Below are 17,455 nucleotides of genomic sequence, written 5' to 3' on the forward strand. Positions count from 1 at the left end.
CGGAGAGGCCCAGCTGGAGCAAGACGGTTTCGCCAAGTCATTGTCTAATAAATATTGAACTTCAGCCTCTAACGCCCGTTGCTTTACAAGTGGCCCACGATAAAAACGCTGTCGGATTGGCAACGCATCACCAACATCCACATCGTGCTCAATTAAATGCGTACGTGATGGAGTATCTCGGAATAAAGTTGGAAATTCATGTATTATTTGAATTAACTCTCTCTGCTGCAAACTCGACAGATGGATCATTAAACTATCCAGTTCGAGCAAAGTTGCCGAATTGGACAATCTGGGTTCCAACACACAATCGGCAGGGGGCTCCACATCCTCAGTTTCCCCCGGCACATCACAGTCCCCACTAGAAACTGCTAACACGGCAGTAATTTTGGAGGATGAACCATCACGAGAGAAATACGGCTTTAGAAGATTCACGTGACAAAGCTGCTCGGACTTTTTTCGATCGGGCGTAGCAATAAAATAATTCAGCTCCGACACACGCCTAGTGACAATGTAAGGCCCCGAGAATTTCGCCCGGAATGGTGAAGCAGGCAAAGGCAACAATGCCAAAACCTGATCACCCGGAGAAAACTCTCGCATTTCAGAGTTAATATCAAATAACTGCTTCATTTTTTTCTGTGTTCTCTCCAAATTCTCTCGCGCAGTCTGACCAGCCAAAAACAATCTTCTACGGAACCCGTTTACATAATCCAGAAGACTTACTGGAGGTTCCTTTCCCTTCAAATCATCCCGCAAAATGGATAAAGGACCACGGACTTTATGCCCGAAAACCAGGTCGTTCGGACTAAAACCCAAACTAGCCTGAGTAACTTCTCTGGCTGCTAAGAGAAGCCACGGAACTCCCTCCTCCCAATCGCGACCCAATTCAGTACAGTATGCACATAACAGAGCTTTAAGCGTCTGATGGAAACGCTCCAGAGCCCCTTGACTTTGCGGATGATACGCGCTTGATTGTTGATGCCGCACTCGTAACTGTTTTAATATTTCAGCGAACATTTTGGAGGTAAAATTCGTTCCGCGGTCACTTTGGATAATTTTCGGGATACCAAAAATGGAAATGAACTGTGAAAGAGCTTTAACTACTGCTTTGGTGGTAATTTTCCGTAACGGAAAAACTGCAGGATACCGGGTGGTCTGACACATGACCGTTAATAAAAATTTATTCCCCGATTTTGAAGGAGGCAACGGACCCACGCAGTCAATTAACAGATGTTCGAACGGCTGCCCCACAGCTGGAATTGGACATAAAGGAGCTGGTCTAAGAGACTGGTTTGGTTTACCTGTCATTTGACATGTATGACACGTTTTAATAAACCTTGACACATCCTTCTTTAACAAGGGCCAATAAAAATGTCTCAAAATTCGGTCATAAGTTTTCCTTACACCCAAATGCCCCGCAACGGGACCATGCGCTACATTGAGTACCACCTCCCGCAAATTTGTGGGAACCACAAACTGCACCACAGACTCACCCCCGCTATCCTCGCTCTGAGACCACCATTTTCGTAGCAGTATCCCATCCTGCACAAAATACCCGGTAGCTGCACTTTGCACCTCATCTGCGGACAGAACAACATCAAATAAAGCAGCCAAGGTAGGGTCTTCCCGCTGTGCGGCTATTAACTCTGCCCGAGAAAAAGACTCAGGAAGAAGTGAAAAACCAGGAACCTGATAATTACGGGACTTCTGTGAAGGAATTTGATCAACTCCCCCCTGAATTGAATCAGAAATCGCTTTCATTTTAGAACGGGTAACAGCACACGAGGAAAACACTGTTGGAAATTCTTTGGCCGCCACGTCACACGAATTGTCATTGGGTAGTGGTGCGACAATGGGTAACGGCGATACATTTGGCCACACACGCTCTCCAGCCAGATTATTACCCAAAATCACCCCCACTCCCTTCACTGGTAAGGATGGACGCACCCCCATAACTACCTCACCCTTTACCAATTCCGATCTTAAAACTACCTTGTGCAACGGGACAGACATGCATGTAAGTGCTATTCCCTGAACCAGCACACTTTTATCCAAACTTGAGGCATCTGAAAATGGTAAGATAGATTCTAAAATAAATGATTCCGAAGCACCGGTGTCACGCAGAATTTTAACAGGTACATGCTTATCATCCCCCGGCAATGAAACAAAACCATCAGTTACAAATGGAGCATAACTCGGGTTTAATTCGGTTAAACAATCATCCTGCGACTGCGAGAAATGCTGAAACGAATTCTCAGCAGGACGCAGCTCGGAGTGGACACAATCAGACAGCAATACCGGTGAGGAAACATTTTGTGATCTTATTAGACCCTTCCCTCGACTTTGTTTATTTTTAAGAACAGGGCATTCCTTTTTCCAGTGGCCTTCCTCAAAGCAATAACGGCACACTGAATCAGGAATAGCTCTCGGAGGCACATTATGCGATCGATCTGCATTTAATAAATCAGGTTTCCGAAACTTAGACCGCCAGGGATTTTCACCATAATTCCTACCTCTAATAGCTTGATAATCACCAACTCGACTTTTGTGCGTTATCACAAAATCGTCAGCTAACACCGCAGCTTCTCCAGCAGTCCTAGGCTTGTTCTCATTAATATATGTAGCGATATTGTCAGGGATAATACATTTAAGCTGCTCCGTGAGAATTAATTCTCGCAGGCTCTCAAATGTCTGCACATTAGAAGTAGAACACCAACGATCAAAATGAGTGCTTAATTCACGAAGAACCTCAACATGCGTTTGACGCTCATTTTTCTTCCAACTACGAAAACGCAATCGATACGCCTCCGGAACTAATTCAAAAGCTTTAAGAACCGCAGCTTTTACTTTCAAATAACTTTTTCGGTCTTCTACAGAAAGCGCAGTATAAGCTTCTTGAGCTCTACCAACTAATACGGACTGAAGCATAATTGTCCGATCGGCACTAGGCCAATCTCGTTCATCGGCTACACTTTCGAATAATGAAAAAAACACTTCTGGATCTTTTTCATTAAATTTCGGCAGTAACTTCAAGTTGCTTACTAATTCTCCAGAGCGATCACGACTCCCCGAACCACCTGCCGACAATTTCCCCTCAGCCATAAGCTTTAATTTCTCTACCTGTAACTGATGATCTTGGTTTTGTCGGTCCAACTCCAATCTTTGTGCGTGTTTAAGTTTTTCATACTCAAACTCACGCTGCCTTGTCAAATCCTCGGACCTAAGCTTTTCCAACTCAACCTCCTTTTCCTTAAGTTCTCTTTCACGCTCCGTTGCCTGTCTATACATTTCCTTTTCATGGGCCTGTTGCAATTCTATAATTTCTTTCCGCTGTTCAAATGACAAGTCACTCAACACAAATGGCAATCCTCCACCAGCCGTGTCTGGCACCTCAATTATCACGCCGCAATCACTCAACTTCTTTTTGATCACTGTTCTCAATTCGTCTTTTCGCAAACGCTTATCGATACCCACCAATTTATAACTTCCTACAATCGCCCACAATTGTTTCTTTGAACATAAATTTAATTTCTCTTCTGACGGGGAATTTACAAACTCCTCTAACGAAGTCATTTTTTCTCGACGTCCAATCAAAACGCAATGACCAATAAGACACGATATCATTAACAAACATCAGACATGATAAGACACAATCCGGCTCATACCCAAATCTCCCCCTAAACAACCCATACCCCAGCTAACTCAACCCTAACTCTTCTGTGTTTTCCCAAGAGTCGAGCCTCTTTAAGCAACTAATACCGCTGGTACAGAGCTGAACAATCAGTCCAGATCTGCCACCACGGCCGTGCACTCAACCCAGGAAAACACCAAAAAAAAAAAAAAAAACTACAACCTACCTGGGGAGCATAAATCATTTATGAGCCGCATTGACTTACCTGCCCGAAGACAAACGCGAACGAAACCTGCGCACACCTGATTCTTTTTAACTAATTACCACACCATGTGCCTCTTAAAAAAAACGTACGACGAGCCCCCATATGTTACAACTGGCTCAAAGTTGCAACATTAACAAGAGGCAACACAGGCGGGTAAATAGAAAAAGAAGCAATTTATTTAACAAAATAAGTTTAACAAAATATAAATAAACAGTCAGTAGTCAGTATATGAACGTCAGTGATGAAGGATGCATGAAAGAGTACTGTAAGCTAAAGGTCTGCATGAATGTAAACGCAAATCATAACATAAATACAAAGGAAAGCCGCTCGGTCCAGTGCCGTCACATCGCTGCGTGTCTCTCTCCAAATCCTTCTTCTTCTTCTTCTTCTTCTGTTGTTTAAATGGCGGGTGGCAAACCAACTTAAGGTGCATTTACCGCCACCTACTGGATTGGAGTATGGAGCACTACTTGGTTGAATACATTTGGTTATAAAAAAAAAAAAAAAAAAAAAAAAAAAAAAAAAAGATATTTAATGATTAACTCTATATCTTTTTTACCAGTTCTGTATCCTTTAAATATTTTAATAACTCCTCACGTATTTTATAATTTGTTCCTTCTCCTAATATTTCCTTGAGTGAAAGACTACTTACATTCCCATTCTTTAGTAACTGAACCAGTTCAATTCTTTCTCTGTTGTATGCTATACATTCTAGTAATACATGCTTTACTGTCTCTGGATATCCACATTTATCACAGTTACCTGTTTCATGTTTACCTATTTTATATAGACTTTGATTTAGTGCCGAATGCCCAATACGTAACCTTGTTATTATTACATCATTTTTCCTGTTATTTATCATCGTTCTTTCCACACCCACTTTTCTTTGTATACTATAAAGATGTCTTCCTCTTATTTCATTATCCCATAATCTCTGCCAACTCTTTTTCACTTCAGTCCCAATTATCCCCTTTATTTCCGCTTTACTTAGCTGCAATCTGATGTTGATTTCGGGATCTTGTAATGCTTCCTTTGCCAGTTTATCAACTTCCTCATTTCCCTTTACTCCAATATGGGCTGGAACCCACAAAAACCTTACTTTTACCCCTAAGCGCTTTATGTTATATACCTTCTGTAATGTTTCATTTAAAATATCTTGTCTGGCTAAAGATGATCCATTTTCTAAACTTTGCAGAACTGAAAGTGAGTCTGTACATATCACACTACTGTTAGGTTGCTTTTCTTCTACCCAATTTAAAGCCAATAACATGGCTACAAGTTCTGTTGTAAAAACAATTATATGATCAGTCACTCTTTTTGCTATTCTGATATTGTACTGAGGAATATAAACAGCTGCAGCTGCTCTACCTGTTTTTGGATCTTTGGATCCATCTGTGAATATGTGAGTCATGTTGCTATATGCTTGATTAATGTATTGTTGAACCATTGTTTTTAATGGCAAATTTAGTTCATCTTTATGCATCTCACTATGTATGAATAGGTCTATTTCTGGCATTGGGAATAACCATGGGGGTATAGATGAAATTACAACAGATGGAGCTACCTCTATCTCTGTTATACCCATTTCCTGTGCCTCCTCATTTGCTACCCATCCAAAACTCTTTATATTTTTATACTCATACTCCCAACAATTCTCCAGTACCTTTTTAACTGGATGTCTTTCATCATGTCCTTTAACATTAATCCAGTATCTCATTCTTAACTTTCTCCTACGAGCTTCTAGTGGCATTTCTCCCATCTCTACTTGAATAGACGGTACTGGAGATGTTCTAAATGCTCCGCAGCTAATCCTTAGAGCTTGAGTCTGAATTACCTCAATTTTTTTGAGCCATGTTTCTGATGCAGAACAGTATACCAGACACCCATAATCTATTGCCGGTCTTATTAATGAACTGTATATTCTTCTTAAAGACTGTCTACTCGTACCCCACTCAACCCCGGCCAAACATCTCATTACATTAACTCCTTTTTTACATTTATCTATTAGCTTTTTAATGTGAAAATCAAATGTTAATTTAGAGTCCATCCACATACCTAAAAACCTTACCATTTTAACTTGTTCCAATTCATGACCATACATTTTTATACTAACTCTACTACTCTCCAAATCCACTGCGCTGGAGTTCTTATAAGCCCAGTGATGAGCCACAGGTGGAAAGACCACGCCCCCAATAACGACCTGCCTAAAACATAAAAAACAAACACAGGCCCAGCACTAACTGGGACCTAACAGGATGCTATTTTGAGACAGTTTTTATATTGATTGGATGTAAGAGGCCTAGAGCAGATCTTCTATATGAGTAAACGTGAAATGGTCTCAAATAGAGACGAAAATGCTTTCACTCACTGCCCTGAAAAGGAAGATCTGTAGGGATGCACATCTGATGACCAATAATTAACAACACAATTACACTTCATTAAAGGGATGAGACTCCTAGCACTCCAAATCCCAATCAATACAGAGACAAAGATGCAGAGACAGCTCTTCAACACACAGTCTGTTCACAGTCTTTCTTTTCTTAAACATGATTGTCGAAGCAATATTCTGTTATATTTTATTCTGTTATCAAAGTATACCAATTCTGTGTGTGGTAACACAATATGTAACCTTATAATGCATTGTACTATAAATATATCCGTAATGCTGTATAATGTGTTATTTAATCCAGCATATATTTTATGTTATGTGTTAATGCATTAAGTTATATTATACAGAACCAACACTGGGTAATACATAAATCAGAGTTGTTGTTACCCAACCAAACAACGTTGTTATAAAAACTATATAACATCATTATATATAATACTTGTGGCATGACATTTGACATTAATTCATGTCCTACATACTCTGTCAGTTTATAAACTAACTAGGTAAGTATTACATTCAACTTAATACAGTATTAAATTCACAAAAATGCCTACACATTTTCTGAAATGCTCTTTTTTGATACATTATATGTATATAGGGGAATGGTGCTGTAAGAAATGACAGAAAAGTCTTTTCTGCTATCTTAACAAATGTTTGTCTTGAGGCATCATTACTCTCTCACTGCCTTACCAATGTGACATAAAATGTTTTTTGACGTTAGACATACCTGCACTGTCCAAAGAATTTAAAATCGCCATAGGCATTGGTCTGTGCTTTAACCTTATGTGAGATCTTTGGAAGTGTCTGTTTTCTACATCCAGGCATTGCAGAAGATCAGATGCTCTGGATGTGTCTGTTATTGCATGGTGTGATCATATACAGGGCTGCCAACTTTTGAGTTCAGCTTAGTGCAAGTTTTTGGCCCACCCCATGTAGGGTGCATCCTCCAAGAAAATTCATGACATAAAACAATCTTAAACTTAGAATTTGAATTAAACAAAACATATCAAATGATACAACGTAGTGCTGTTGGTTAGTCTTATTTCTTTGAGGTTTTATTTACACATAATTTATGATCATGAATATGAAAGATTATGATATAAAATGTAATAAAACCCGGGCCCCAGCTGGCACCATTTTGAACCCCCAAAGTGTGCCCGCCCTCTTGTTTCAGATCCACTGGCTAAGAGTAAGTTTTCTTGGAGGAAAGGGGTGAATCATGGGCTGAATGAATAGAGGTTTGGCGTCTTAATTGGGGTGGTTGTTAAATTATTATTATTTACTAAATGATTATTTGCCAAACAACTTAGTTGATACTAGTGTTTAATGAGGTACAAGTCATTAATGAGGTGATCAAACCCATTTCTTTCTAAACGTAATGTTTAAACCGTTAAAAAATATTTATTTGAACGTTAAGTTTATTAAAAGTACTTAAATTAATTACTTATTATAAAAAATAACCTTTACCTTATTTAATTTAGTGGATAAATAAGGTGAATTTCTTACCTGACAGAGTGAACATCTGGCTGTTGACTTCTGGACGACAGCAGCAAATGAAAATGCGCGCGTTTTGGTTTCTACGGTATGTAACGTGGACCAAACGAATGAGGGAAAAACGCTGTGAAAATCAGACATTCACATTAAAGTTCACAAGATTGGATTTCTCAGAGGATCACTGAGACTGTGCCAAAGAAGTAGGTACTTTGCTGAGGGATTTTAGCCGATATTGTTTAAGAAAAACAGACTTGGCAAATAAAATATAGATAAGTTCAGTGTTGCCAATATATAAATCTTGTTATCAGCTCTAATTAATCATTTTGGTACATTTTTATTTGCATCATACTATACATTTTGTACAGTGTTGTTTAGATAACGTTGTCTGCTGCAAGACGATGCTGCACCCTTGTGGTAGTTTAAAGTTAATGCAGCCTTTAACCAAAGGCATAGCACCATACATACATACATGCATGCAGATGTAAACACATAATAACATATAGTGCTGGTTAAAAACTAAATGTCAGAGTAAATTGTTTCCATACATTTTAAAATGGATCCCAAAAAATGTTGACAGCTCCGTAAATACTTTATTTTGAACATGTAATAATAAATACAAACCATATTTTTTTTTAACTAGAAGCAAAAACTCACATAATAAAATATACATAAGGTATCACTGATTGAAAAATACAAGTACTTAATACAAGTACATTACACGTTGACAGAAGTTGCACATATACGAGAATACTTGAATTCGTATGTAGCTTTTTTTAAATAGTAACAAATCTGTAACAAAGCTGATTCTATTACAACAATTAAGATGCATAGAAACAATCCACATTTTACAGTATTAAGATCATTTTAAAAAGTTTTAATAAATATGATGTCAAGTCTTAAACTATCACCATTTGTAATATAAACTACTCACTAATTTCTAATATGCACTACAAGGCATACACCATATATTTGTGTCAAAACTTTATTAAGGCATTTCAGAATTCTCATAACCCTGCTGTAATTCACCCTCCTCCCTGAACCTTAACAATTTGACACCTCCCTCCTGAACATCCTGCTGGGTTTCCTGTTCCTTCAGACCTGTTTAACCAGTAAGACATAAATGCCAAAAATCTTACTCTATAAAAAGAAAATCTCACCTAACTTTATTTAGCTCCTGCCAAAAACCTTTAGTTAGGAAACAAAGGCTGCAAATGTTCAAAAGCTGCCCGTGGCATTAATGCCAATGTGTCAAGAGTGACACATCAGCAGTACAATCTCTGGTGCTTCTGTTAATGAGGTAAATATCTGGTGACTGGGTGAAAGTGCTGAGCTTTCAACCAGACACGCAACAGTCTTGTGTACTCAGGCTTTAAGGTCATTTCAGTATGCACAATTACCCATAAAGCTGTGTAAATGTCACAGTTATGACTGTATATAAGCAACAAACCGAAAGGAAATCAATAAATATCGAAATGCTAGTTATGAAAAGACCTAACAGGAACTCAAATGCATGAATAAAAACCTTGTCTGTGAAAACCCAGATAAAGTCATTTTTGTTATTTATATAAAAAAAATAACCTTGATATCTTTAATATTGACTAAGTAAGGACATGTCAAAGATTGAGATCAAACTTTGATGCTCATAATCATATAGAAATATTTGCATAGTGTCAAAAAAGACCAGTGTTCATTGCAAACCGTTTATAAATTCAAACATCATAGAGCATCACACAAAAGTGTCACAATTACCATTCTGTGACTTCAAGCTTTGGGCATATGAGATGGCATCACTAACAGTGTAAAACTGTATTTCTTTGGCTCCGATCTTCGGGTCATAGTAGCCTCCCCTCCGCAAAGAATCAATAACAGAGGTGCTGCATTGTGCCAAAAGTACACACACACCTAGGTCATTGTAGTCCTTGCATACTTCCTTCAAAGCGTTAACTCCGGCGGTATCTAGAAACATCACTGGGCTGCAGTCTATGATTAATGTGTGAAAGGTCGTATGCTGTAGCAGAAACACATCAGTGGACACTTCTATCTCTTGCTTCTGTTCTTCTTCACCCTGTTTCTGCTTATTCAATTTCTTACGCCTGGCTTTTTCTTTGAGCGGATCCAGGCCCACGTTGCGGTACAGTGACTTCTTAAACAAAGCCTGGTTGGCGTAGTAGATAGGAGCACTGTACCGGAAAACAGCTACTCCTGGTGAGGTCTGAAGGCCCTTATATGATGCTAAGTCCTCAAAGACCTCACGATCTCCTGCTTGGCCAAGCTGCAGGACCTGAGCACCCTGCGTTCGGCCTAACACACAGAACGCAGAAACCAGAACTCCAACCAGTAGGCCCAACTCAGTGTTGATCAGTGCTGAGGTAGCCATTGTTACCAGCCAGATGGTAGTGTCCACGCGGTTTATGCGCCACATTTTGGGAATGTCTCCGAACTTTCGCAGTGCTCCACGGAGGTTGACGATAATGATGACGGCTAAAACACATCTTCAGAAACAAAAAGGACAAATAACACTGGTTAGAACAAGCTTTCAACACTGTATGAATGTTAAAGGTCACCTAATATGGCAATTTTTCAAGATGTAATATTAGTCTCAGGCGTGTCCCCAGAATGTGCCTGTTAAGTTTCAGGTCCAAATATACCCTATATATCATTTATAATACCATTTTGGAAGTTTTTTGTGTGTGTCTCTTTAAATGCAAATGAGCTGCTGCTTTCCTCCCCATTTATTGTTATCTATATGTTGAAAAAACAAACACTGAAAAATACAGGGATTTTTTTTAAATCCCAGTAAAACCTCATGGGACAAGCTGTTGGCATTTTCTGAACAAACTGACATTACTTTGCACAGGCCCCGCCCACAACCGTCCAAAGACCACAGTTATGTCATACTTATAAACAAGGAAGTAAGGTAATACACCACAAAAAACACACACCGTTTTTTAATACGACTGTTTTTATTTTGTAATAATGAACGCGTGGTAATAATTTATGTAAAGAAGATTGCAAATAGAAATTATGACATGGTCTTTGGACGGTTGTGGGCGGGGCCTGCGCAAAGTGATGTCAGTTTGTTCAGAAAACAGTAACAGCTTGTCCCATGAGACTGTTAAAGGAAAACACCACTACTATGTTCTTACCTCAACACAGATGAATTAACACATACCTATCTTTTTCAATGCGTGCACATTTAATCTTTGTACAGCACCTCGTGAATGTGTTAGGATTTAGCCAAGCCCCATTCATTCCTTAGGATCCAAACTAAAGTTTTATTTTGTGCCACCATACTTACTCGTGTAACTACTCATGTAACTGTCTTTAAATAGGGAAAACATGGAAGTGTTTGTTGGCTTCTAAATTCATCCCTGTTTGGATCCATAGGAATGAATGGGGCTAGGCTAAATGCTAACACATTCACGAGGTGCTGTACGAAGATTAAAAGTGCACACATTATATGGTATGTATTCATTCGTCTGAGTTGAGGTAAGAACATAGTAAAATATTGAAAAATGGTGGTGTTTTCCTTTAAGGTTTTATGGGAATTTAAACAAGCAAAAAAAGTTTTTTATCATTACAGTGTAACAATTATGTTCAAAGAAAAATCTCTTACATTAGATGACCTTTAATAATATTCATTTCCATGTACTTTCCCCAAAACACAAGGTTTAAAAATAACTTAATACTGTAATGATACTGTTTGTGCAAGCAAAATGACATAATTCATACATACTTCTGCAATGAGTAGAAAAGAGGGGCAATGACAAGCAGGACAAGCAGCAGCACCAGAGCAGTCACCAATGCTGAGAGCTGAGTCTGGCAACCAGTCGACTCCTTCACAAGAGTCTTGGTCAAGGCAGCACTGGTCGTGAAACAACGGAAGAAGGATGGAATAATATTACAAAACCCAATAGCATACATCTCCTGGTTAGCGTCTACTACATAACCATGCTTCTTGGCAAACATCTCAGACAGAGATACAGTAATGGCAAAACCAACGATGGCTATTGAGAAGGCGTCAACAGCGATGTTGGGTATGAGAGACCAGTTTGGCAGCTGTGGAGCCATAAATCCCGTGGGAATTTCTCCAGCCACATCTGACCTATACGTTTCCTTGAACTGACCAAAATGGGAGGCTAGAGTAGCTATAATGACCACAAAGAGCTCAAAGGGAATTGGAGCCTTGAGCTTTGCCTTAAAACGGTCATTAAGCTCCTTGGTCGGTACAAGCACAAGCAAGCAGACGATGCTGGTGATGAGATCGCATACGTTGGTCTTGCCCAGATTTGTGAACAGGCTGATCCAAGTTCTTATGAGTGAGCCCCAGCCTTGGACCCGAGGAAGATGGAGGCCCAATAAATACTTGACCTGGGATGTGAGGATGGTGAGAGAAGCGCCTGTAGCAAAACCACTCAACAGAGAGTCCGAGAGGAAGACTGACACGAATCCAACTTGTAGGAGACCCATCAACACCTGAAAGACATTTCAGTATATTAATAAACTGATGCATGTTGGCAGATCTATGCTATACTATGGCACAGACTGACCTGGTAGACACCTGCTGTGAAAGTCAGCGTTGCTCCCACCATGATTGCATAACAGCTTCGGTCACAGACTGGACCGGTGGTGCTGTTGTCTATGTGTACCAGAGCCGTCAGATTGGTGCCTGAGTTGTATCCAGCTAAAGTAAGTTCCTTGTCCACTACCTGCCCCACCAGCAGACACAATACACCAAACATCCCCACTGAAATGTGCCTAGAGGAGCCAAGCAAGGCATAGATAATGCTGGAGAAGAAGGATGTATATAGGCCATAAATAGGGTCTTGTTCTGCCAGTAATGAATAAGCGATGGACTGGGGAACCAGCAAGATGCCCACGATTAGGCCCGACATGGCATCTCCGATAATCCAGTCTTTGAAACGATAGCGTGGGAGCCATTTCAATATTGGGAAGGAATCTATAAGCAGGGCTTTGGCTCGATCAGTACTGCAGGAACACTTTTTTCGCACCTTCCTTTTTATCAGAGATTTCCATGGCTCCTTGTCTTTCACACACTTTTCTAAAATAAAGAGACTATCCCTCCCCGTCCCAAAACCATCCTCTTCTGCAACACCTTCACAGACCTCCTTAAGTGGCATAATGTCCAGAAGCTTGTGCTGAAAAATACCAAAAAGTATTAATTAACGAGGTATACAAGAAAAGAGAATTAATGATTTGGGATCGGGGAGGCTCGGATGCGAATGGAAGCGGTAAAATAATGGTAATAACTTGGGCACACACTAGTCATCAGCTTGAAAAGGTTCATGTGAACTCTGGTAAAGCTTACAAGGTTGAAAGAAATCCATCCAGCTCACAGAAGTACACTAGTTATGATGTATAATTTGCATTTTTGTTTCTCCAGTCATGCTTATAATAATGTTTTTAGCTGGTTGTAAATTAATTGCATTTGAAGACCAGCTCACACAATTAACAATGCATCCACGCACACAAATTTGTTTTGTGACACTACACTTTTGATAGTTAATCCATAGACAAACAAATGCATGACACAATGAGGCTGGCCACTTCTCTAAAGTTGTTATCTAGTTGTTAACAGCTGCTGCTAGTACTTATCATTGCTTGGCTAACTTAACTGTGCCTTTTCTTATCCCACTTGAGATGTGTGTGATCAGAAAGAAACTGACAGTTAAATATATTAGAATGAGGCTGATGAATGTTCACCCAAAGTTGAAAATTTTTCAACTCTCGGCACTAAGCGCAGACAAAATCCGCCAGCTGCTAGCGTTTTTTTTTAAAGCGCAACGCTTTCATTGGAAACAATTGATAACATACGCTGGTCGCCAGCGTAAACGCCTTGGTGTGCACGCCCCCTTAAAGAGTTAGATTCTCAGGATGAACATAGGTAAAGAAAAAAAAAAAAATTGGATGTACACCAAGTATTTCTGTGCCGAATACTCTTTGTTAGGGTTTGTACAAGTTTCTTAAAGTTTTTCGACTACTGAATATGTTATATCACAACTCGCTGATGTACAGTTGAAGTCCTTGTATGGGCTCTTCTCACCGAAAAGTGCCAGACACAGCAAGAGCACACACATCAACGTTTTTAATAAAGTTTGCACGACTTTTGGTGGTGATGATGATGTTGGAGTCAAGCGACCATGGTGTCCCAAATAGCACAGGTATGTCTGCTAAAGATTTGGAAAACATCTGCTGTGTTAAAACATCTGATAAACGTCTTCTATACACATCTTTTAAATGTTTATGAGACATATGATAATGTCTCGGAGATGTAATGCAGATCAGCAAACACACAATAAAAAGATTTAAATGCAGACATCAAATAGACGTCTCGGAGATGTGTGCTATCTGGGGAACTACAGATGTACCTGTGCTATCTGGGTCGCTTATAGGTTAGCTTTTTATCTCTAGTAAATACATGTAGACTAAATTCAATAAAAGCTTGTGTTTGTTTGTGAATATTATCTTGATGGACAAACGTGTAATATTATAACATTTTGTTAATGACAGAGGTTATTTTTTGCGATAATCTAAAAGCCTATGGAAAAAAAACAATGAGTTTTTGCATGTGAAGCTAACTTCCAGGTAAGCCTACAAAAATGTGTAATCCCTGCAGTTCTCTATGATTATGACCTTGTGATCTGATTGGTTGGAGGGTGACGGCAATTTAATTGTGTCACACTGTGACTTTCAGTCTGGGGAGCAATCATGCTCAACACTGTATTAGAGGATAAAATGTTGTTAATATAAGAACCTAATGGGATGGAAGACAAAGTTATAAGTAAAAAAGATAACAGAAAACTGTAAAATCGTCATGCTGTGAACTCCTGAGTGAAATATGATACCACTACGAAAATACTACTGGATACATTTATGTTCCTTAAAATTTCAAGTCCGGTAAATGTGTGCCACATACAGTTTTTTATTTTTTTGAAATAATATACATTTTTTATACCCTTAAAGTAATTTATTGTTTAAATAGAAACTACAGTCAAGAGCACTAAACATCTAACTACCCAGATATCACCCGGTCATTGTGCAGCCTCATACAGCGTTATTTCATCACCCCTTTTAGCAAAAAGGCATTTTTTATTAAATCAATCCCTGATTTTAGCAATGGATGCCAATAAGAATGAGCAAAAGTGAAGAACGCCTAGAGCAGTGGTTCCCAAACTTTTTCAGCGTGCGGCCCCCCTTGTGTACGGTGCATTCCTTCGCGGCCCCCCAAAGAAAATTTGTGACAAAAACTGTTCTAAAACTCAACATTTTAATAATGAAAAAACATTAAATTATACAAAAAAAGGTAGTGCTTTTGGTTAGTAGCCTTATTTTTTTAGGTTTAACTACACAGAATTCATGATAAATTAATGTATTTCATAAAATATCATAAAACTGGGCCCCCCTGGCACCATCTTGCGGCCCCCAGTTTGAAAACCACTGACCTAGAGTCTATTCTTCTTAAAGATGTCACATATAGATTTAAGTACTAGATTCAACAAGGACATTCAAAACTTAAAGCTGCAACCCATAACTGTGTCTATTACAGTTGTCAGTTTGAAACATAAAACCAAGGGTTACTTTATGTACTTCTCTTTACGTTTGTTATGAAACAACTGACATTTTCCTCAAAACCTTACCACAACTCAACGTATAAAGCATTACTAAAAGCTAACAGTTGTTCATTCATTTAACAGGTTCTTTTATGCATTAAGGGACTTGCAATGAATGTAGTCAAAATGTCAAATGCTCTCTTTGTTTTAGCCGATTTTAAAACTCCCCTGCTTCAACCAAGGATATGTTGTAAATATGCTAAAAATCTAGCAAATTGGTAACAGGGGCACTTTGAGTGTTATCCTGTCATCTGATTGGTTAAAGGGGAAAACTTGCATCAGAACTGTACACAAGGACTTTCAGTCTTGGTCAGCAAAAGCAATCAATACGAACACACAGGATAAGCACTTCAATTAAAACAGAAAGCAAGGTTTAGAGATAAATGTACTCAAGTAGTTAAATTGACCACTTGTATCACAGAAGGTAAACTTTTAACATCAGATAGAAGATAATACAAAGCTGTTTTTCAAATATGTTTAAGTTTATGTTGTCAAGTAAATAAAATATATTTGTATAATGTATTTGTATGACTGTTTTAACTTTAGGACTGATGAACAACATTTTAAACCTATATGCATAGAATAAATAATATATTGATTTTGGACAATATTCTTATGTATCTTTATTAGCACAACAATATCTGAACAAATGAGACAAATCAAAATAGCTTAACAATTTGAACGTTACCTTCAAATTAAAATAATTTTAATTTTCTGTTGTGTACTTAAGGCACTGAGATGTACCAGTTGCATCACCTTTAATTCTCAGCCCATTTTAAAACCGCATTATTCACCATAATAAATATATGTGAATCATCACATGATAAAAGCAAAGTTTTATTTTACAATACAAAATAAAAACTATTCTCTGCATTTAGGGCTGTTTATAGATGCCATTTGTCTTATTTAGATAAACCATAGTTAATTAGATGATAAAATACATTTCAAATAACTTATTGCCGTATGAGACAGTAACGTTAGTTTCATTTGTAAGCAGACGTCTGTTGAAGATAACTGAATAAAACTGATTAATAAAAACAGCGATTTCACACCGTATCATAATAAAGTGATGCATACAGTACTTATGAATGGCACTATTGATAATACAGTACCACTGCTAAACTGCAACGTGTACAACCGAGCCAATCCATCTGCTGAAAGAAACACAACTGCACTTAAAAGTTGCGCAGATTCAGTGTTGAAAACTTAACTTACCTGAGACCGGCGGAGGAGTGAGATCGTTTCATTTAATCATGCAATTCACAAGAACAACAAACTACTGGAGAGATTTGCTGCATGTACACACCTATTACCTCATTCCAGGATCTAATGCGTCACACATACAAAGCCATGCTAAGTTTAGGCGTGCTCGTCTGCATGCGGCGCTGCGCAGATCGGTAGATGTATGACATCAAAGTATCGCGAGAGCGATGCGAGAGCTGTGCTATACGACACGCCCACTATGGTCACGTGGTGTGAGAGTTTTCTGTCTCTGGCTGTATGCAAAACACATACAAAGAATACGAAGGTAAACATCGGGCTATAACCCCTCAAGATTTCGGACACACACAGCCCAAGTGTCTCACAAATTATTACAAATAATACTATGGCAAAAGTTTGAGTTTTAATTTTATTCGTTAAATACGCTTACCTGATTGGCTTGAAGCATAATGTAAATGAATATTAATTATCTGCATCCCTTGACTAGACCCTTGACTATTTAATATTTATTACCATTCCCTTTACTATAGTATTCGTAAATTTCTGAGGTTAGGTGATTATTTTTCAAATTTAATTAATTTATTGTCAACAGGGAAGTACTTGTCTCCAGCCAGGTTATGACTGATCAAAAATTAATGGTAAAACCTTTGTGAATGTTGGCATGAAGATCTAATGTTAAACTTATAAATAGATTTTCTTGTTTTTATTCTTCTGTTTCTTATTCTTTTCTAAAACAAGTACCTGCATATGTCTTACAGTCTTCTGAATCAATGTTACAAAACAGTGAATTAATACCAACATGTCAAATATTTGCTTAACAGTCCCAC

At 38.5% G+C, this 17,455-nt stretch overlaps 2 protein-coding genes across 2 annotated transcripts in view; both read right to left on the minus strand.

Moving 5' to 3' along the window:
- htr4 (5-hydroxytryptamine receptor 4) overlaps positions 1–7,828 on the minus strand; it is a 224,540-nt gene extending 216,712 nt beyond the window's left edge. The window contains exon 1 of the mRNA XM_055177705.2: positions 7,789–7,828. The gene's annotated coding sequence lies outside the window, so the exon portion shown is untranslated. The remainder of the gene's footprint in view (positions 1–7,788) is intronic.
- Positions 7,829–9,462: 1,634 nt separating this feature from the next.
- Positions 9,463–16,777, minus strand: slc26a2 (solute carrier family 26 member 2). Its single transcript, XM_055178541.2, has 4 exons — positions 16,623–16,777; positions 12,327–12,935; positions 11,513–12,252; positions 9,463–10,268 (listed from the first exon to the last, which is right to left on the minus strand). The coding sequence occupies exons 2-4, from the start codon at positions 12,915–12,917 to the stop codon at positions 9,503–9,505; spliced, it is 2,097 nt and encodes a 698-aa protein (XP_055034516.2). The 5' UTR covers positions 12,918–12,935; positions 16,623–16,777; the 3' UTR covers positions 9,463–9,502.
- Positions 16,778–17,455: the final 678 nt, after the last annotated feature.

The sequence above is a fragment of the Misgurnus anguillicaudatus genome, chromosome 16 (genome assembly GCF_027580225.2).
Source record: "Misgurnus anguillicaudatus chromosome 16, ASM2758022v2, whole genome shotgun sequence".
Taxonomy (NCBI): domain Eukaryota; kingdom Metazoa; phylum Chordata; class Actinopteri; order Cypriniformes; family Cobitidae; genus Misgurnus; species Misgurnus anguillicaudatus.

Bases quoted from the DNA above. Each gene is read 5' to 3' on its own strand.
- slc26a2 (XM_055178541.2), bottom strand. From the start codon at position 12,917: ATGCCACTTAAGGAGGTCTGTGAAGGTGTTGCAGAAGAGGATGGTTTT. The intron at 12,253-12,326 runs GTCAGTCTGTGC...AATGTCTTTCAG, and splicing joins TCACAGCAGGTGTCTACCAG to GTGTTGATGGGTCTCCTACA. The intron at 10,269-11,512 runs GTATGTATGAAT...TTGTTTCTGAAG, and splicing joins CTTTTCTACTCATTGCAGAA to ATGTGTTTTAGCCGTCATCA.